At 39.2% G+C, this 20,715-nt stretch overlaps 1 protein-coding gene across 6 annotated transcripts in view; it reads right to left on the bottom strand.

The window, feature by feature from the left end:
• Positions 1 to 20,715, bottom strand: part of LOC126260967 (diphthine methyl ester synthase) — a 125,480-nt gene that overhangs the window by 47,511 nt on the left and 57,254 nt on the right. For 4 of the 6 annotated variants that reach the window (XM_049958492.1, XM_049958491.1, XM_049958493.1 and 1 more), the window contains one exon: positions 16,743 to 16,883. The exons of the other annotated variants lie outside the window; for them this stretch is intronic. In XM_049958492.1, the coding sequence (XP_049814449.1) occupies positions 16,743 to 16,883 (141 nt within the window). The remainder of the gene's footprint in view (positions 1 to 16,742; positions 16,884 to 20,715) is intronic. 6 annotated transcript variants of the gene reach the window in all.

The raw sequence follows: 20,715 nt of genomic DNA, 5'->3' as shown, positions 1-20,715 counted from the left end.
TACTTGTGTGTATGAACTGTTCATGTTGATGTAAATTTGAAAATATAAGAAATGGTTACGCTTAGGAACAATGTGAGAAATAGGTGTTATGTATTAGCCAGTGTTCTTTAGTCCTGAGGAGTAGAATAGGTGGCACGGCTGAATTGGCACGCTACCTAGAGCAAGTGCAGGGAGTAAGGCACACAGTCTGTAGGCAGGAGTGATTGAGGCAACACCTTTGTGGAGCACGAGAAGCTTTGCTTGCAAATTTGCACAAAAATATCTCAGATGAAGACTGCAAATGGCTTACAGTATTCCTGCAAGTTGTTGGGCTACTGTATGTAAGATTGAACGACGCCAAAAATAGAAATTGAGCCCATACAGCAAGTTACTTGCAGTGTGTACTATGGGTAGTGTAGCCGCTATAATCGTTCACCACACCCAAGCCACCATGTAAGATTTATTTGTATTTTACTTTCGTACAGCATGAACCATTAATTTAAACTGTGTTTTAATAATCATTCTTGAACTTTAAAGAAACTGATTCACCCTGTTATTTCATCCTCCTCATACACACCTATATAGCTTAACAACCAATGAAATTCAGTTTAAGAGAAGCCTAAAGGATTTATTGGTGGCCCACTCCTTCTACTCCATTGATGAATTTCTCAGTAAAACCAACTGATTTATATATATATATATATATATATATATATATATATATATATATATATAAAGAAAGATGATGAGACTTACCAAACAAAAGCGCTGGCAGGTCGATAGACACACAAACAAACACAAATATACACACAAAATTCAAGCTTTCGCAACAAACTGTTGCCTCATCAGGAAAGAGGGAAGGAGAGGGAAAGACGAAAGGATGTGGGTTTTAAGGGAGAGGGTAAGGAGTCATTCCAATCCCGGGAGCGGAAAGACTTACCTTAGGGGGAAAAAAGGACAGGTATACACTCGCACACACACACACATATCCATCCATATATATATATATATATATATATATATATATATATATGTGTGTGTGTGTGTGTGTGTGTGTGTGTGTGTGCGCGCGAGTGTATACCTGTCCTTCTTTCCCCCAAGGTAAGTCTTTCCGCTCCCAGGATTGGAATGACTCCTTACCCTCTCCCTTAAAACCCACATCCTTTCGTCTTTCCCTCTCCTTCCCTCTTTCCTGATGAAGCAACAGTTTGTTGCGAAAGCTTGAATTTCGTTTGTATGTTTGTGTGTCTATCGACCTGCAAGCACTTTCGTTCGGTAAGTCACATCATCTTTGTTTTTAGATATATTTTTCCCTAAAAACAAAGATGATGCGACTTACCAAACGAAAGCGCTGGCACGTCGATAGACACACAAACAAACACAAACATACACACAAAATTCAAGCTTTCGCAACAAACTGTTGCCTCATCAGGAAAGAGGGAAGGAGAGGGAAAGACGAAAGGATGTGGGTTTTAAGGGAGAGGGTGAGGAGTCATTCCAATCCCGGGAGCGGAAAGACTTACCTTAGGAGGAAAAAAAGAACGGGTATACACTCGCACACACACACATATCCATCCACACATATACAGACACAAGCAGACATATTTAAAGACAAAGAGTTTGGGCAGAGATGTCAGTCGAGGCGGAAATGCAGAGGCAAAGATGTTGTTGAATGAGAGGTGAGGTATGAGTGGCGGCAACTTGAAATTAGTGGAGATTGAGGCCTGGTGGGTAACGGGAAGAGAGGATATATTGAAGAGCAAGTTCCCATCTCCGGAGTTCGGATAGGTTGGTGTTAGTGGGAAGTATCCAGATAACCCGGACGGTGTAACACTGTGCCAAGATGTGCTGGCCGTGCACCAAGGCATGTTTAGCCACAGGGTGATCCTCATTACCAACAAACACTGTCTGCCTGTGTCCATTCATGCGAATGGACAGTTTGTTGCTGGTCATTCCCACATAGAATGCGTCACAGTGTAGGCAGGTCAGTTGGTAAATCACGTGGGTGCTTTCACACGTGGCTCTGCCTTTGATCGTGTACACCTTCCGGGTTACATGACTGGAGTAGGTGGTGGTGGGAGGGTGCATGGGGCAGGTTTTACACCGGGTCGGTTACAAGGGTAGGAGCCAGAGGGTAGGGTAGGTGGTTTGGGAATTTCATAGGGATGAACTAACAGGTTACAAAGGTTAGGTGGACGGCGGAAAGACACTCTTGGTGGAGTGGGGAGGATTTCATTAAGGATGGATCTCATTTCAGGGCAGGATTTGAGGAAGTCGTACCCCTGCTGGAGAGCCACATTCAGAGTCTGGTCCAGTCCCGGAAAGTATCCTGTCACAAATGGGGCACTTTTGTGGTTCTTCTGTGGGAGGTTCTGGGTTTGAGGGGATGAGGAAGTGGCTCTGGTTATTTGCTTCTGTACCAGGTCGGGAGGGTAGTTGCGGGATGCGGAAGCTGTTGTCAGGTTGTTGGTGTAATGGTTCAGGGATTCCGGACTGGAGCAGATTCGTTTGCCACGAAGACCTAGGCTGTAGGGAAGGGACCGTTTGATGTGGAATGGGTGGCTGCTGTCATAATGGAGGTACTGTTGCTTGTTGGTGGGTTTGATGTGGATGGACGTGTGAAGTTGGCCATTGGACAGATGGAGGTCAACGTCAAGGAAAGTGGCGTGGGATTTGGAGTAGGACCAGGTGAATCTGATGGAACCAAAGGAGTTGAGGTTGGAGAGGAAATTCTGGAGTTCTTCTTCACTGTGAGTCCAGATCATGAAGATGTCATCAATAAATCTGTACCAAACTTTGGGTTGGCAGACCTGGGTAACCAAGAAGGCTTCCTCTAAGCGACCCATGAATAGGTTGGCGTATGAGGGGGCCATCCTGGTACCCATAGCTGTTCCCTTTAATTGTTGGTATGTCTGGCCTTCAAAAGTGAAGAAGTTGTGGGTCAGGATGAAGCTGGCTAAGGTAATGAGGAAAGAGGTTTTAGGTAGGTTGGCAGGTGATCGGCGTGAAAGGAAGTGCTCCATCGCAGCGAGGCCCTGGACGTGCGGAATATTTGTGTATAAGGAAGTGGCATCAATGGTTACAAGGATGGTTTCCGGGGGTAACAGGTTGGGTTAGGATTCCAGGCGTTCGAGAATGTGGTTGGTGTCTTTGATGAAGGATGGGAGACTGCATGTAATGGGTTGAAGGTGTTGAAATACGTAGGCAGATACGTTCTGTGGGGGCCTGGTAACCAGCTACAACGGGGCGGCCGGGATGATTGAGTTTGTGAATTTTAGGAAGAAGGTAGAAGGTAGGGGTGCGGGGTGTCGGTGGGGTCAGGAGGTTGATGGAGTCAGGTGAAAGGTTTTGTAGGGGGCCTAAGGTTCTGAGGATTCCTCGAAGCTCCGCCTGGACATCAGGAATGGGATTACCTTGGCAAACTTTGTATGTGGTGTTGTCTGAAGGCTGACGCAGTCCCTCAGCCACATACTCCCGACGATCAAGTACCACGGTCGTGGAACCCTTGTCCGCCGGAAGAATGACGATGGATCGGTCAGCCTTCAGATCACGGATAGCCTGGGCTTCAGCAGTGGTGATGTTGGGAGTAGGATTAAGGTTTTTTAAGAAGGATTGAGAGGCAAGGCTGGAAGTCAGAAGTTCCTGGAAGGTTTGGAGAGGGTGATTTTGAGGAAGAGGAGGTGGGTCCCGCTGTGATGGAGGACGGAACTGTTCCAGGCAGGGTTCAATTTGGATAGTGTCTTGGGGAGTTGGATCATTAGGAGTAGGATTAGGATCATTTTTCTTCGTGGCAAAGTGATATTTCCAGCAGAGAGTACGAGTGTAGGACAGTAAATCTTTGACGAGAGCTGTTTGGTTGAATCTGGGAGTAGGGCTGAAGGTGAGGCCTTTGGATAGGACAGAGGTTTCGGATTGGGAGAGAGGTTTGGAGGAAAGGTTAACTACTGAATTAGGGTGTTGTGGTTCCAGATTGTGTTGATTGGAATTTTGAGGTTTTGGAGGGAGTGGAGCTGGAAGTGGGAGATTGAGTAGATGGGAGAGACTGGGTTTGTGTGCAATGAGAAGAGGTTGAGGTTTGCTGGAAAGGTTGTGAAGGGTGAGTGAGTTGCCTTTCCGGAGGTGGGAAACCAGGAGATTGGTTAGTTTTTTGAGGTGGAGGGTGGTATGCTGTTCTAATTTGTGTTTGGCCTGTAGGAGGATGTTCTGAACAGCCGGTGTGGATGTGGGAGAGGAAAGATTGAGGACTTTTATTAAGGATAGGAGTTGACGGGTGTGTTCATTGGCTGAGTTGATGTGTAGGTGAAGGATTAGGTGGGTGAGGGCAATGGATTGTTCAGTTTGGAACTGGTATAGGGACGGATGGAAAGAAGGGTTGCAGCCAGAGATGGGAACTTTTAAGTGTGAGGCCTTTGGGGGTAATGCCAAATGTCAGACAAGCCTGAGAAAAAAGAATATGGGAGCTTAATCTGGCTAGGGCGAAGGCATGTTTGCGGAAAGAATGTAAATAAAACTTAATGGGGTCGTTATGGGGGTGTTGTGAGGGTGACATGGTATTAGAAGGTGGAAAGTGTAACATGAGGCTGATATGAAAACGAAAATAGAAATATATGGGGATAGATAAAGGTGAACTGGAAAGTAACTGGAGATATGATGTGAAAAAAGGCGAAAAAGTGTTGGTTACAGCTGGGCTATGTTGGACTTGGGTTGGTAGACAACGATGTGCACAAAGGTTAGGTGGTTGTGTTGCCGCCAAAACACGTTAAAGGACGGAGAAATTCGGGAAAATTTCGAAAAAACTGCATGTTAATGTATTAAAAGGAGTGGTTTTGTGGTGGCCGATTATGAAAATGAAGCTAACAATTGTCTGACGAAGAAATAATGACGTTAAAACCTGTGGGAAGCGGCTAAAAATTATCAGTGATGTGGGAAAAACGGAAATAAAGCGAAAGTTATTAGAACTAGCCGAAATGGTTGTTTAATAGATGAAAGGAACTGTTTGTGAACTAGAAACGGTGGATTTTATAACAGCGGTAGTTGGTTATGGTATGGAAGTGGGTTGCGTATTATTGAGTATATATAGGCGGGATAAAATAGTATAGTGGATTACGCTAAAAAGGAGAAGGTGAATTGTGTATATATATAACTTCTGCACAATTTCAGTGCGGTCATGTGTTCATTGTAAATGTGTGCGCGCGCTTTGTGTGTGTGTGTGTGTGTGTGTGTGTGTGTGTGTGTGTGTGTGTGTGTGTGTGTGTGTGTAAGTACAATCTAACTTCTGCACCATTTCAGTGCAGTAATGTGTTCATTGTAAATAAGTATTATAGTAGTTGTATTACATGTTTATTACCTTATAAATAAATAAGAAAAAAACTTTTTTATTTTAAATTCAGTGCCTTAGTATTTGTAAAATGACTTTCATATAGTGTTCATTAAAAAATGACGATCATTCCACTTGGGACCTGTGGAATGGTACATTAGCTTATTTGTTTTAGTTGTAAATATTTGTCATGTATTGTTGTTTTTCTGACATGTTCCACATCCTGGAGGACCTCCTCACTACGGATCAATTGGAATGAAAGTTAATCTAATCTAATCTAATCTTCCTGGTGTTTGATTAATCTGAATATCCTGTTTCACAGACTTATGAAGTGCCAAGTTAATATTAAGTGGCACCATTTAAATTGTTTTTTTGTAAATAAAAAAAAAAGTTTTCTTCACTATTGCGAAGTATTATAGTAAAAGTTTGCTTACAAAAAATTCAGTCGGAGTAAAGCCAAGTTACCAGAATCTGTTAAATGACTATTCAGAGTTAATTCAAAGAATAATAGCTTTTGAAAGTAAATTCTAGTAAGAAAGAGGTTTTCTTGAAGTGAAATGTTCAGCATACATAGTTTGTGCTTTAGTATCTAAGTATTTTAGTATTTAAATTTGTTGATTACAGAAAATGATTTTCTAAAGGTCTCCCCTGGCCAAACTTGTTTTAGCTCCCTTGAAGTTATCTACTGGGCATTTTCTCTTTTAAAAACTTAAGGGTGTAGTCCAACATTGTTTATGTGGAGTAATATTTATTTGAAAAAGCAATTTAAACAGTAGGAAGAAAGTAGGCAACATGTATACTTCTGCTTTTCCAATACTTCACTGTTTCATTGCCTGGATAGGCTGGTGACCATTAGTAGATGTTTAGGACCACTAAATGAACTTGTAACTGAGTTGTCCTAGCTTCAGTATAATATTATTCTTACTGCATTTCTATCTAATCACTGGGTATGACCTTAGGAAAAGAATTGAATAGCCTTATTTAGTTTTCCATTAGACACAAGACATGGTCAAATCCTGTTAAAATGGTGACACTATTTATTAGCTTTTCCTATTTACAGGCTACCATCCCATAGGGTACTTTATTTGGAAACTAAACTAACTTTTTGTAAGAGGGTTATATGTGGCTTTTCCTGTGACAGGACTATTTGTTCTGTTGAGGAATAGTGTACGTGGCAACATAGAGAAAGGGTTTTCTGTTATTTAGGTAAAAGCATACTAAATTACAATAGTAGTGGTAGGGTTATAAACTGCATGATAATTTACAAGCAAAACTGAATTTGACGACAGCAGTCACTCTAACAACTGACAGGTGGACTTCCTCGAACAATCAAAGTTTTATTATGATTATTTATTTATTTACACTTCAAGTTCCATAGGACCAAATTGAGGAGCAAATCTCCAAGGTCATGGAATGTGTCAGCACATGAAATTACAACATAAAAGTAATAATAGATAAAAATAAATGTTCATGAACCTGGGGTATAGTGTACGTGGCAACATAGAGGCAGGGTTTTCTGTTACTTAGGTAAAAGCATACTATACGGATGATAACATGAAGCTTCATTTGAATGTATTGGGGCGCCTGGAATTTTCGTCTCAGCACACTGCTGAAAATATGGCTAATTTTCTACAAAGAGATGCAATCAACTGGGGAATATGCAACAAAATAGTGACAGCTGTAACTGACAATTTGGCCAGCATGATTGCTGCGGGCAAAATTTGTAAATGAACTCACATCCCCTGTTATGCCCACACTACCAACTTAATTGTCAAATTGGGTATAAGACCAACTGAAAGTGTGGTCGAAAAGATTAAATCTCTTGTTCAATATTTCAAAAAAAGTTCACTTGTAATGAATAAACTCAAGGAAACACAAGTGTATATGAATCTGCTGATACTAAAATCAAAACAAGAAGTCCCAATGTAATGGAACTCACTTTTCTACATGCTAGTCCATACTTTTGAAAACAAATTGCCCCTAATTTCCACTTAAGCTGTTCTTTGAAACTAATAACATAAACTGATGTCAGGGATATCATAGAACCTTCCATTACATCACTTAAAATCTTTTATGAAGTAACTAAAGAGGTGAGTGTTGAGCAAACAGTGTCATTGCCAAAATGGAGGTTTTAACCTGGATGCTTTAAAACTTTATTTCTACATTTAAAAACAAGAAAGGGTAACCGCCCGCCCCCCCCCCCCCCCCAATAGTTGGTATGTCTTATACAATGATAATAGCTGCCGAACAGCGGCTTGTTAATAAGTCGTCTGTTGTTGGCCAAGCAACATTACTTGATCTATGCTTTAAAAAAAAATTTAAAAAATTAATTTTCAGAAGGCATCATGAAGCATACGATCAAATTGTGAGTGAAGTTCCTCAGTTATTAGCACAAGAAAAAGTTAATGAACCTATTTCAGTGACTTCCTCTTCAAATGGACTTCAATCGTCATCATCTTTTCCAACATTAACAAACTTTAATTTGTGGAAAACTTTTCACAAAGAAGTGCCAAAAAAACAGAAACTTGCTGTGGCTGCAATTGAAATGAATAAGTACATTTCTGAGGTGTTGCTCCTGAGGGATGGTGATCCTCTGTTGTGGTGGGAACAAAGGAAACTTCTTTACCCATATTCATATTCATTGGCCCTAAATAGTCTGTGCATACCAGACAGTTCAGCACCTTCAGAGAGGATATTTTCAAAAGCAGGATAAACACTGACTGAAAAAAGGAATCAATTGGGGCCACCAAAAGTTTCAGAAATTATATTTATCAATGGCAATGTTTAAGTCTGTATATATGTGTTCTAAAAGTTGATAAAAAAATAAAATTTTAAAATGAATTTATCTAAATAGTCCCCCTGTACCACTTCCACATTTCAAATTCTGTTGATAATCCTTTGGAGGAATTACAGGTCAGTCTGACTACTTGGAGTTCGTTTTAATCTCATTATCTTTCGCACGAGTCCCCCTTTTTTTTTCTTTTTTTTTTTTTTCGAAAATGTCTGATTGTTCTTGAGTTTACAGAATGTAAAATATTTGTGCAGATATTCCAATTTTTGTATGACCTGTAATACTTTTACTTTTTTGTTGGAAATGAGTTTGTGCCATGAAAGACAGACACCTATAAATTGTAATTTTAATAAACTGCTTCTACAATTTTTATCCAATACTCTAAAACGTAGAGCTTGTAGGGTACAATACTACTAGTCATGAGTGTCCGCAGGAATTTTTACAGGGAGGGGGACCATGGCTCTAAGATAGCCCTTTTTGATATAAATTAATTGATCCCTTCTGAGCTGTGTCACGCCACAAGAACTGACTTTTGGACACAATACAAAAAATTCATAACCTCACTGAGAAATGATGTATATCCATTTAAAATTTGTATTTGTTGTAGGAAGACTACTTTGATACAAGATAGGCATGATTCATGATTATCTTCTTTGAAGTAAACCTTTCTGTGTTGTTAATATGATTCTGGATGTGATACATTTTTTAAGTTGTCGATCTACAGTTATATCATTTTACAATTACATTTAACTTGTATTCAAGAAAATGACCAATAAGTTAGGAAATAAAACAGCAAAATATTTAGAAAAGATATTTTTGTGAAGTATCAGCAACATTAAACTGATACTGAAAGTGAAAAACCTGAAGTAAGAAACTATAAGAAATGAGAATACTATTGGCTATAAACAAATCAGTCATAAAGAGCATTTGACTAATCTTTCTCAAAAATGATAAAGCAGAAAACAAAATTTTAAGGCACAGAGGAATGCACATGGCATTCTGTTAAACACACAATGCTCCAGGAAGTGCTACGTTCAGCTATTGCTAATTATGTTAAGAAGACTGTTCGATTCCACAACAGTGGAGAAATGCCTCAAATGCAACTCCACATCAATACTTCGAAGAAGGCAATAAAGTGAGTTGACACGGCATATATGAATGGCTGTTTTCCGACTTTTTTTTTATCTGAGGTAAAACGGCATGTTTGTTGTTATGGAAGGCAGACCAACTTACAACCGAATGAAGCCTGCACTCCATATTCAAGTGTTTGGTGTCATATTTTGTAAAGAGAATATCATAACTTCTACAGTATTACTTTCAGTGGTACAGGGTGATGCACGAAAAATCAGCCCCGAGTACTAGACAGTTGATTGTCACCAGCCAATGTCATCTACTACTTCAAAGCAGTTGCTTGCATTACCTTATTTGTTATTTCTTTACTGCCTAATTATTACATGGTTTTCTATTTGTTGTTGTATCTGCTAGTAGTGAGCAACAAATCGTGCATAATTTGTGAGCAGTCTGTACTCGGGGCCAGTTTTCTGTGCACCACCCTATATTATTTCATTGTGATCAGGCACGTAATGCTACAATTGGCTAGACGAGATGTTCTGCAGAATCACATATATTACTTCTACAAGTATGTGTGAATTCTGCAATGAATAAAAACTCTGTACTCCTGTCTCCAGTGGGGGAGCAAATGCCCCATCTTGGCGCCCTCCATCCTTCAGTCACCTACACTACTAATTTTCAATTTTTCCACGTATAAATGAACAGCAAATGACTAAAAATGAGTGGTTCTCCAAAAATAAAGATCACCAGAGAACTAGTTCCCACGGAAGAACGAATTTTCTCATCTCTAGTGCAATATCAGGAGGTTGTGGGACAGGGAGGAGGGGAAATGGAATGAAGGAGGAGAGGAAGAGGGAAAGCTGGGCAGGTGCATTGGCATAGGACGACAAACAGAGGGTCAGAGATCGGAATGGGGTGGATATGATCGAACAGAGAGGGTGGAAACTGTTGGGTGGGGGGTGTGGGAACGCTATGTTACCGTGGGTTGAGGCTGGGATAATTACAGGAGCAGAGAATTTGTTGTAAGCATAACTCGCAGCATCTGCGCAGTTCAGAAAACCTGGTGGCATACGGGAGGATCCAGATGGCTCGGGTAGTAAAACAGCCACTGAAATCAAGCGTGTTACGTTCAGCTGCATGTTGTGTCACAGATTTGTCTACTTTGCTCCTGGCCACAGTTTGGCAGTGACTATTCAACCTGGTAGTAGTCATACCAATATAAAAAGCTGTGCAATAATTGCAGCACAGTGAGTAAATGACATGGCTGCTTTCACAGGTGGCCCAGCCCCTGATGAGGTAGGATAAACCTGTGAATAACTATAGAATAGGAAGTGTTGGGTGGGTAGATTGGGCAGATCTTCCACCTGGGCCTTCCACAGGGATATGATCCTTTTGGCAAGGAGTTGGGATTGAGAGTGGCACAAGGATGGTCTAGGACAGGGCTTCCCAACCTTTTCAGCTGGCAGACCCCTTCTTCAGTCGAAAATCCTTGGCAGACTAGTCAGTTAAGAGCACAGTAACTTAAAATTTCAGAGCGAAACCCATGGGACCTGAAAGCTTCTTAATGCAGGTGCCATGTTCCCAGTGACTTCAATTGTGTGTGGTTTTCTTTCATATACTCTTCCCTTTAACAGTCCCTACAAGTAAAAGTCACAAGTGGACAAGTCTGGTGACCGTGGAGGCTACAAACCTTTGCTAATTGTCCTCTCTGGTGTAAATATCTCAGGCTCACGGGACAGTGATGCAACTGATGTGTAGTGCGTTGCACCATCCTGTTGAAAGTAACATAACTAACACTCCTCTTCAGCCAAATTTGAGTAAACCTACTCAAGGATTCCCAGATACATGTCACTGTTCACCATTGTCTCAAAGAATATGGGGCCCACAATGCGTGTGGTGGAAATGGCACACCAAACACAAATCATCTCATCAGGCGGGGGTACCTGGTAGATCACGAGTGGATTTTCTGTTGACCAATACTGGTTGTTTTGAGAATTTATTTACCCAGACAGGAGGAACCATGCCTCGCCACTCACGTTGAGCCTTAGTGGGTCCAAGATACCACTGGCAAGAATTCTCAACAGCCATGAACAAAAATGCACTCTCTTCTCCAGCTCAGATCCTTCAGTTCTTGCACAACACGTACCCGGTATGGTTTTAAATTCAGTCCCTTTAAAACACATCTGCAACTTCTCTCACTTACATGAACCTATTGAGTCAGTCTCCTGGTTGACTGACAAGGACGTCTTGTCATTATCTCCTGTACCTACCTCTTTAATTAAGGTGTGCGGACAGTTGGTGGCCTGTTCCTGGGAGCATTTTGAACCGATCCTGTATGCCGCCATTTTTAAATCAATTCCTGTATGGTGCTTTTTGCTAGCACAGAACATTGGAAATTTCTGCTGAAACAAATTCTTTGCTTTCACTTAAGTTCCAGTGCAAATGAGTGCTTCAACAATGGCAACACACTTGGGTAATGGTATCACATACTCACACTAACTTCGTTTCACACAAAAACATCTTTTTCTCAATTAGTTTTACTGGTTTCATTGGCTGTGGTAGCAGCTGCCTTACACAACAACAAAGTTCTGTGCAGTGTCAGTACCTCAGAGGAAATGATTAGTTTGTATACGACTGTTTGGATGGCGTTTCTTGTTTTCCATTACTATAGACGCACGAGAACAGATTCAACATTATTGTTGCATATGATGAGCCGGTTTTACGTGACACACCCCGCATAAAAGGCAATGTCCTGATTGACTCATTATCATCCAGCCCAAGCACCTAAGAACAGAAACTTGAAATTTGGAGAAAGTGTGGATCTTATACTGTAAGCATCGTTAGACAAGAAATTTTTTGAAAGTCCAATCCTAAGGTGTTGAAATAGGGGATGAAGGTGTCTTTTGCAAAATGTCACTATTAAGGCAATTTTAAAGCTAGACCTACATAAATTGGTATTTGGTCTTTCAGTCAGAAATAAAGAAATACATGTTTCAGCGTATTCAGAAATTTAACTCTATGGGAGTGAAATAATGGGTGAAAACATTTTTCAAAAATATATCATTATTAAAAAATGGCTAAAATATTTTTAAAGCTATATCTATGGAAACTGATACTTGACTTCCCACTTACAAATAAAAAAAGAAAAAAATACATGTTTCTGTGTTCTTGGAAACTGAACCCTTAAGGGGCTGGAATAGGGGATGAGATTTTTTATGAAAATATTTTATTATGAGAGCATTTTTAAAGTTAAATTTACAAAAAATTTTAATTTGGCTTCTCAGTTAGTAACAAAAAAATGTGTGTTTCACTGTTTTTGGAAATTCAACCTCTAAGGGGGTGAAATATTTTAAGAAAATATTTCATTGCAAAAGCATTTTTAAAGTTAAATCTTTGAAAATTGGTCTCTGGATTCTTGGTTAGAGATGAAAAAGTATGTGTTTCACTATTTTTGGAAATTCAACCCCAAAGGACGTGAAATAGGGTCAGACTGATTCACTGACTCATCACTGTCCAACTGAAATCACTAAGGATAGAAACCTGAAGTTTGGAGAGGATGTGTAGGCAACATTTAAGAAGGGATTGGCTGAAATTCCACTAGTAAGGTATTGAAACAGGAGATGAAAGACTTTTTGAAAGTATGTCACTATTAAGGGAATTTTGAAGCTGGAACCACAAAAACTGGTATTTGGTTTCTCAGTCAGAAAAAAGAAAATAAATGTTTCAGAATTTCAGGAAATTCAACCATTAAGGAGGTAAAACAGTGGATGAAAGCTTTTTTGAAAATAAATATTTACTAAAGAAAATATTTACTAAAGAACCCCCCCATGGACCATGGACCTTGCCGTTGGCGGGGAGGCTTGCGTGCCTCAGCAATGCAGATGGCCGTACTGTAGGTGTAACCACACCGGAGGGGTATCTGTTGAGAGGCCAGACAAGACAAATGTGTGGTTCCTGAAGAGGGGCAGCAGCCTTTTCAGTAGTTGCAGGGGCAACAGTCTGGATGATTGACTGATCTGGCCTTGTAACACTAACCAAAACGGTCGTGCTGTGCTGGTACTGCGAACAGCTGAAAGCTAGGTAATTTTTCCAAAGGGCATGCAGCTTTACTGTATGGATAAATGATGATGGCGTCCTCTTGGGTAAAATATTCTGGAGGTAAAATAGTCCCCCATTCGGATCTCCGGGCAGGGACTACTCAGGAGGACGTCGTTATCAGGAGAAAGAAAACTGGCGTTCTACTGATCGGAGCGTGGAATGTCAGATCCCTTAATCAGGCAGGTAGGTTAGAAAATTTAAAAAGGGCAGGTGGCAGGAGGAACAAGACTTTCAGTCAGGTGAATACAGGATTATAAAAACAAAATCAAATAGGGGTAAAGCAGGAGTAGGTTTAATAATGAGTAGAAAATAGGAGAGCGGGTAAGCTATTACAAACAGCATAGTGAACGCATTATTGTGGCCAAGCTAGAGACGAAGCCCACGCCTACTACAGTAGTACAAGTTTATATGCCAACTAGCTCTGCAGATGATGAAGAAATTGATGACATGTATAATGAGATAAAAGAAATTATTCAGGTAGTGAAGGGAGACGAAAATTTAATAGTCATGGGTGACTGGAATTCGAGAGTAGGAAAAGGGAGAGAAGGAAACGTAGTAGGTGAATATGGACTGGGGGAAAGAAATGAAAGAGGAAGCCATCTGGCAGGAATTTTGCACAGAGCATAACTTAATCATAGCTAACACTTGGTTCAAGAATCATAAAAGAAGGTTGTATACATGGAAGAATCCTGGAGATACTAGAACGTATCAGATAGACTATATAATGCTAAGACAGAGATTTAGGAACCAGGTTTTAAATTGTAAGACATTTCCAGAGGCAGATGTGGACTCTGACCACAATCTATTGGTTATGAACTGTAGATTAAAATTGAAGAAACTGCAAAAAGGTGGGAATTTAAGGAGATGGGACCTGGATAAACTGAAAGAACCAGAGGTTGTACAGAGTTTCGGGGAGAGCATAAGGGAACAATTGACAGGAATGGGGGAAAGAAGTACAGTAGAAGAACAATGAGTAGCTCTGAGGGTTGAATTAGTGAAGGCAGCAGAGGATCAAGAAGGTAAAAAGACGAGGGCTAGTAGAAATTCTTGGGTAACACAAGAAATATTGAATTTAATTGATGAAAGGAGAAAATATAAAAATGCAGTAAATGAAGCAGGCAAAACGGAATACAAACGTCTCGAAAACGAGATCAACAGGAAATGCAAAATGGCTAAGCAGGGATGGCTAGAGGACAAATGTAAGGATGTAGAGGCTTATCTCACTAGGGGTAAGATAGATATTGCCTACAGGAAAATTAAAGAGACCTTTGGAGAGAAGAGAACCACTTGTATGGATATCAAGAGCTCAGGTGAAAACCCAGTTCTAAGCAAAGAAGGGAAAGCAGAGAGGTGGAAGGAGTATATAGAGGGTCTACACAAGGGCGATGTACTTGATGACAATATTATGGAAATGGAAGAGGATGTAGATGAAGATGAAATGGGAGATACGATACTGCGTTTGACAGAGCACTGTAGGACCTGAGTCGAAACAAGGCCCCGGGAGTAGACAACATTCCATTAGAACTACTGACAGCCTTCGGAGAGCCAGTCCTGACAAAACTCTACCGTCTGGTGAGCAAGATGTATGAGACAGGCGAAATACCCTCAGACTTCAAGAAGAATATAATAATTCCAATCCCAAAGAAAGCAGGTGTTGACAGGTGTGAAAAGTACCGAACTATCAGTTTAATAAGTCACAGCTGCAAAATACTAACACTAATTCTTTACAGACGAATGGAAAAACTAGTAGGAGCTGACCTCGGGGAAGATCAGTTTGGATTCCGTAAAAATATGGGAACACATGAGACAATACTGACCCTACGACTTATTTTAGAAGCTAGATTAAGAAAAGTCAAACCTACGTTTCTAGCATTTGTAGACTTAGAAAAAGCTTTTAACAATGTTGACTGGAATACTCTCTTCAAATTCTAAAGGTGGCAGGGGTCAAATACAGGGAGCGAAAGGCTATATACAATTTGTACAGAAACCAGATGGCAGTTATAAGAGTCGAGGGGCATGAAAGGGAAGCAGCGGTTGGGAAGGGAGTGAGACAGGGTTGTAGTCTGTACCCGATGTTATTCAATCTGTACATTGAGCAAGCAGTAAAGGAAACAAAAGAAAAATTCAGAGTAGGTATTAAAATCCATGGAGAAGAAATAAAAACTTTGAGGTTCACCAATGACATTGTAATTCTGTCAGAGACAGCAAAAGACTTGGAAGAGCAGTTGAACGGAATGGACAGTCTCTTGAAAGGAGGATATAAGATGAACATCAACAAAAGCAAAACGAGGATAATGGAATGTAGTCAAATTAAGTCGGGTTATGCTGAGGGAATTAGATTAGGAAATGAGACACTTAAAGTAGTAAAGGAGTTTTGCTATTTGGGGAGCAAAATAACTGATGATGGTCGAAGTAGAGAGGATATAAAATGTAGACTGGCAATGGCAAAGAAAGTGTTTCTCAAGAAGAAAAATTTGTTAACATCGAGTATAGATTTAAGTGTCAGGAAGTCGTTTCTGAAAGTATTTGTATGGAGTGTAGCCATGTATGGAAGTGAAACGTGGACGATAAATAGTTTGGACAAGTAGAGAATAGGAGCTTTCGAAATTTGGTGCTACGGAAGAATGCTGAAGATTAGATGGGTAGATCACATAACTAATGAGGAGGTATTGAATAGAAGTGGGGAGAAGAGGAGTTTGTGGCACAACTTGACAAGAAGAAGGGACCGGTTGGTAGGACATGTTTTGAGGCATCAAGGGATCACAAATTTAGCATTGGAGGGCAGCGTGGAGGGTAAAAATCGTAGAGGGAGACCAAGAGATGAATACACTAAGCAGATTCAGAAGGATGTAGGTTGCAGTAAGTACTGGGAGATGAAGAAGCTTGTCCAAGATAGGGTAGCATGGAGAGCTGCATCAAACCAGTCTCAGGACTGAAGACCACAACAACAACAACAACAACAACAACCACAACAAAAGAACTGCTAAAGGATTTTTAGGGCTACATCTATGACAATTGGTATTTGACTTCTCAGTTCAGTTATAAATTAAGATATATATATATATATATTTCAGTGTTTCTGGAAATTCAACCCCTAAAGGAATGCAATAGGGGATGAAAATTTATAGAAAAATTTTTGTTAAATTAAAAAAAAAATTAAAGCTACATTTATGAAAATTGGTACTTTGCTTCTCAGTTAGATATAAAGAAATATTTGTTAGGGGACAAAAGTTGCTATGGAAATATCTGCACAATAAGGCAAAAGCATGATTAACAAAAACTTTGGACATCAGCTACCAGAACTGCTTTTTAGTCAGATGTACATTCGGAACAGATCATGTTTAATTAGCATGAAAAGCTTAGAAGGTGTTGCAATTTCTGAACGACATAAAAATTTGATTAAATAAAAACAAAAGAAATCTCTTGCACGACATACAATCTACCTGAGTGGAGCAGCGGGTGCTAATCTAGTATACATATACATACCTGCAGAATCATCAAAACCATTTCTCTCAGTTATTTCTAACAGCTGCTTTGCAGCCTGAGCAACGGACATGAATGTTGGAGGCATATATTCCTTCTTCTTCTTCGTTAAACTTTCCAATGTAGGTTCCTTTACCTTTATATCTGTTACATGGAAAGAACAAAAAAAAAATTTTTTTTCTTTGTACAAACACTTGATTTTTTAAATATTTGTTTTAACCATAAGTCAGCTAGTTCTTAGGACATTAACTTCTTCAGTTACCCCTTTTCTCTCATGATCCAATACACTAAAAAAATCAAAACTATTTCGTAACTAGTAGTCTCTATAGCTATGAATAAAGGTGTTATAATAGGAGCACTGTATGAACAAAGACCGAATATGGGTGGACATAAATGGTTGCATGAACTATCTAAATGAATAATCTCATGCAAAGCAAAGGAACAAAACATGATCATATCAACTCGTGGGTGATTAGAGATCTGACGGAAGACATGGATTTTAAGGGCTGTTGCACAAACCACATGTCAATAATGTCAGTATGAAAGAAAGAAGAGATTTAATTGAAGTATGCACTCTGGACCTTGTAATGTGACAGACCAAGAGACACTATATTGAAGTGATTGACACAGTATTCAGAAAACCACACAAACCACATTCTGTTTTGTTATACAAATTTTCAAACTCATTTTTGCTATTGCTAGTAAATTTGTCACCATTGACTCTAATCTAAGATAATTTTTGTCAAACACGTAAAAGTTTTGTAAGTAGGCAAGTAAATATTACAGCATATTAACATGTAATTTTTAATGAAAACAAACACACAACTTGTAAACACACAGTGTTGTAATACACTGTAAATGATCGTAAACCAGGAAATGCATTAATTATTTGATTAATTAAGACTTGTCTACATATAGTTAAATCAGTTTATGTTACAAATTTCAGACATAATTACCAACCTTTTTTTTTTAATTTTGAGTGATCAATCTGTGTTTGTATTTCATCATGTAGAACATAGTGGGACCTAATTGAACTAAAATAAATTTTTGTGATTGTAACTTTGTTAAAATTATATTTTCTGCAAAGGGTTTTTTAACTTCAATTGTCTAGATTTTATAAATGGATGAGCACCAGAGCTCGCAGTTGTTAATGTTGTCAGACTAGTTTTATGTTGACTTCTGTAGAGTTTTGTATTTGGAAAAATTATTAAGAATTTGACAACACTCAGTCAAAATTTAAAACAGTGTTTGTCCTTCAACAGAGTGCTATAAAAGTGTTTCACATAATAAGAACCAGGGAAACATTAGTCTGCAGAAGAAAGTTGCTCAATTTCACTATCGGGGAATAATTGCAATAATGAAAGATGAGTATTAACCGATTATTGTTGTAACTTTACTGCTACCATGCTTGATTTATTGTTATATACTCTGTATTGATTATGCAAAGGAAGCAGAACAGGGACACATTACCTTGGATTTCATAAGCAAACAGGTAGCAAGTAAAATGTTACCACCACCTTGTATGGTAAGATGATTTTTGACAATCGGAAGAACTGGATGTCAACTTTGCTTGCAGTGGTGTTACAGCCCCTTCCCTCCTCTGGGTGCTTGTGCTTTTCTAGTGAGCTACCATATAAACTGGGTCGGCATTACAGCTTCCTTCAAGCACACCTAATAACGATGAGCAGACGCCTTGTCAAGAAACTATGCAGTTTCCATGGCAACATTGAATGCTACATTCTATATAAATTTAAGTAGATATAACATTAGGGAAACTCCAAAGAGCACTTAGTCTGTGGTTAAGAATAATGGAGGTAACAATAAAAAGCAGAACTTTAGTATGAAGGATAGACTTTATTTTTTACATTTATTCTGTATAACACAATGATGTCTTCGTTGTAATATCCACCCATGAAAGGGTGTTTCGGCCATTTCCGTGCCATACTGTGACATGAGCATTGCCAGGGAAGAATCTGGAAATGGAATTAAAGTTCAGGGAGAAGAAGTAACAACTTTGAGGTTTGCCAATAACTCAATGATTCTGTTAAGCGGCTCCGGAAAGGCTCAAAATCATGAAAAGTTCAATTTTTACTTTTTTGCATTTTCTGAATCTGCAGACTATTACCTTTTAATAGATATATAATTTATTCAATTCCGAAGATTGCAACTATTTTTAAATTTTTTTTGAAATGTGTTCTACATGGGCGTGACCCACTGTGGCGCTGTTAAACTGCTGTCAAATGGTGTTATTATTAACGTCCGTGTTCATCAGGTACATTTTAGTGATGTGAGATAAAGTATGTGTTGTGGCTAACCTGTGATGGTTCAATATATATCGCTGGTGTGATTGTCGATTGTTTCATGTTTATTTACTCTGTCGTTATCTCGAAAATATTCGTAATTAATTCTGTTTCTTGAGTCTCTGTTTTGTTGAAGTATAATAATGAGTAAAAGTAAAGTTATTAGAAATCCTCTGAAGGCTTTTAAGAAAAGGAGAAATGTTGGAAAGCCAAAGGTATGTGTTATTACTGTAAACAATAAAGACGATAACCAAGTGAGTGAACCTAACCTCTCAAGTACACCTGCCCATAGCAGTCAAAGTGGGAAAGAAAATACTTCACAGAAGAAGCTTGGTTCAATGAGTGAAAACTATGAATGTTTTATGGGCGAATCGGATGTGTATGAAATATTTGATATGTCGGTTCTCAAAGGAATTTTTTCAAACTGTGTAAGATGTATTCATTGTAGTGAAGTTGGTCTGGAACTCTCCATAATAAAAAGCACGTAGGACTTGCTAGTGAAATACAACTGAAATGTGATAAGTGTTCATACATGACCACCTTTTGGAACAGTGTTGCAGTAACTGCAACTGAAGAAAATGGTAGCAAAATCTACAAACACAACATTAGATTTGTTTATTCCTTGCGTTCAGTTGGTAAGGGTGCTCCTGCAGGTGCAATTTTTTGTGGCATCATGAATCTTCCAAATCCCCCAACCAAGTTTACGACCTATAATAAATTAATAGGGTCTAAAGTAGAAGATGTCTGTATGGAATCTATGAAGAACGCTGTGGAAGAGGCAGTAATGGAAAATAAGGTAACAGAGATTTGACAGCAGCGTTCGATGGTACCTGGCATAAACAGGGACACACATCTCTTCATGGTGTAGTATCTGCCACCAGTATGTATACAGGGAAAGTTTTAGATGTAGCAGTAATATCAAAGTATTGTAGATGTCCTCAAAAATATAAAGGTACACATGAAAATAATTGCAAAGCTAACTATAGTGGCAGTAGTGGAGGAATGGAAGTGGCTGGTGTTGCCAGTATATTCCAGCGTTCTGAGGCGTGTGATAAAGTGCGATATGTTAATTACCTTGGTGACGGTGATTCTAAAAGTTTCAAACATGTTCAAGGACTGAAGCCCTATGGTGATGATGTTGTAGTGCAGAAATTTGAGTGTATTGGACACGTACAGAAGCGAATGGGAACAAGACTTCGGCGACTGAAAGCTTCGTACAAAAAACAAAAACTCAGTGATGGTAAAGGGTTGGATGGGAAGGGAAGGTTAACTGACAGTGTAATTGACAAAATACAGAACTATTATGGAATGGCTATTAGGCAAAATACACAAAGTGTCGACGAAATGAAGAAGGCTGTTTGGGCTCTTTTTTTTCATACTTCTTCAACTGATGAAAATCCCCAACATAGCTTGTGTCCCAAAGAAGAAGACAGTTGGTGTAAATATAACAAAGGATTGCTAACTGGTGAAGTGTACACTCATAAGCATAGTCTGCCTCATGCAATAATGGAGGCGATAAAACCTATTTTCAGAGACTTAGCAGCACCTGAACTGTTGAAAAAGTGTATTCACGGAAAAACTCAAAACCCCAATGAAAGTGTAAATAGTGTTATATGGTCGAGAATCCCCAAGACTGTATTTGTTGGAATAGAAACACTTCACTTTGGTGTGTATGA

Source organism: Schistocerca nitens, chromosome 5 (assembly GCF_023898315.1).
Source record: "Schistocerca nitens isolate TAMUIC-IGC-003100 chromosome 5, iqSchNite1.1, whole genome shotgun sequence".
Classification (NCBI taxonomy): Eukaryota; Metazoa; Arthropoda; class Insecta; order Orthoptera; family Acrididae; genus Schistocerca; species Schistocerca nitens.
The sequence above is the reverse complement of the archived record's forward strand: the minus strand, read 5'-3'. Positions and strand labels throughout refer to the sequence as shown.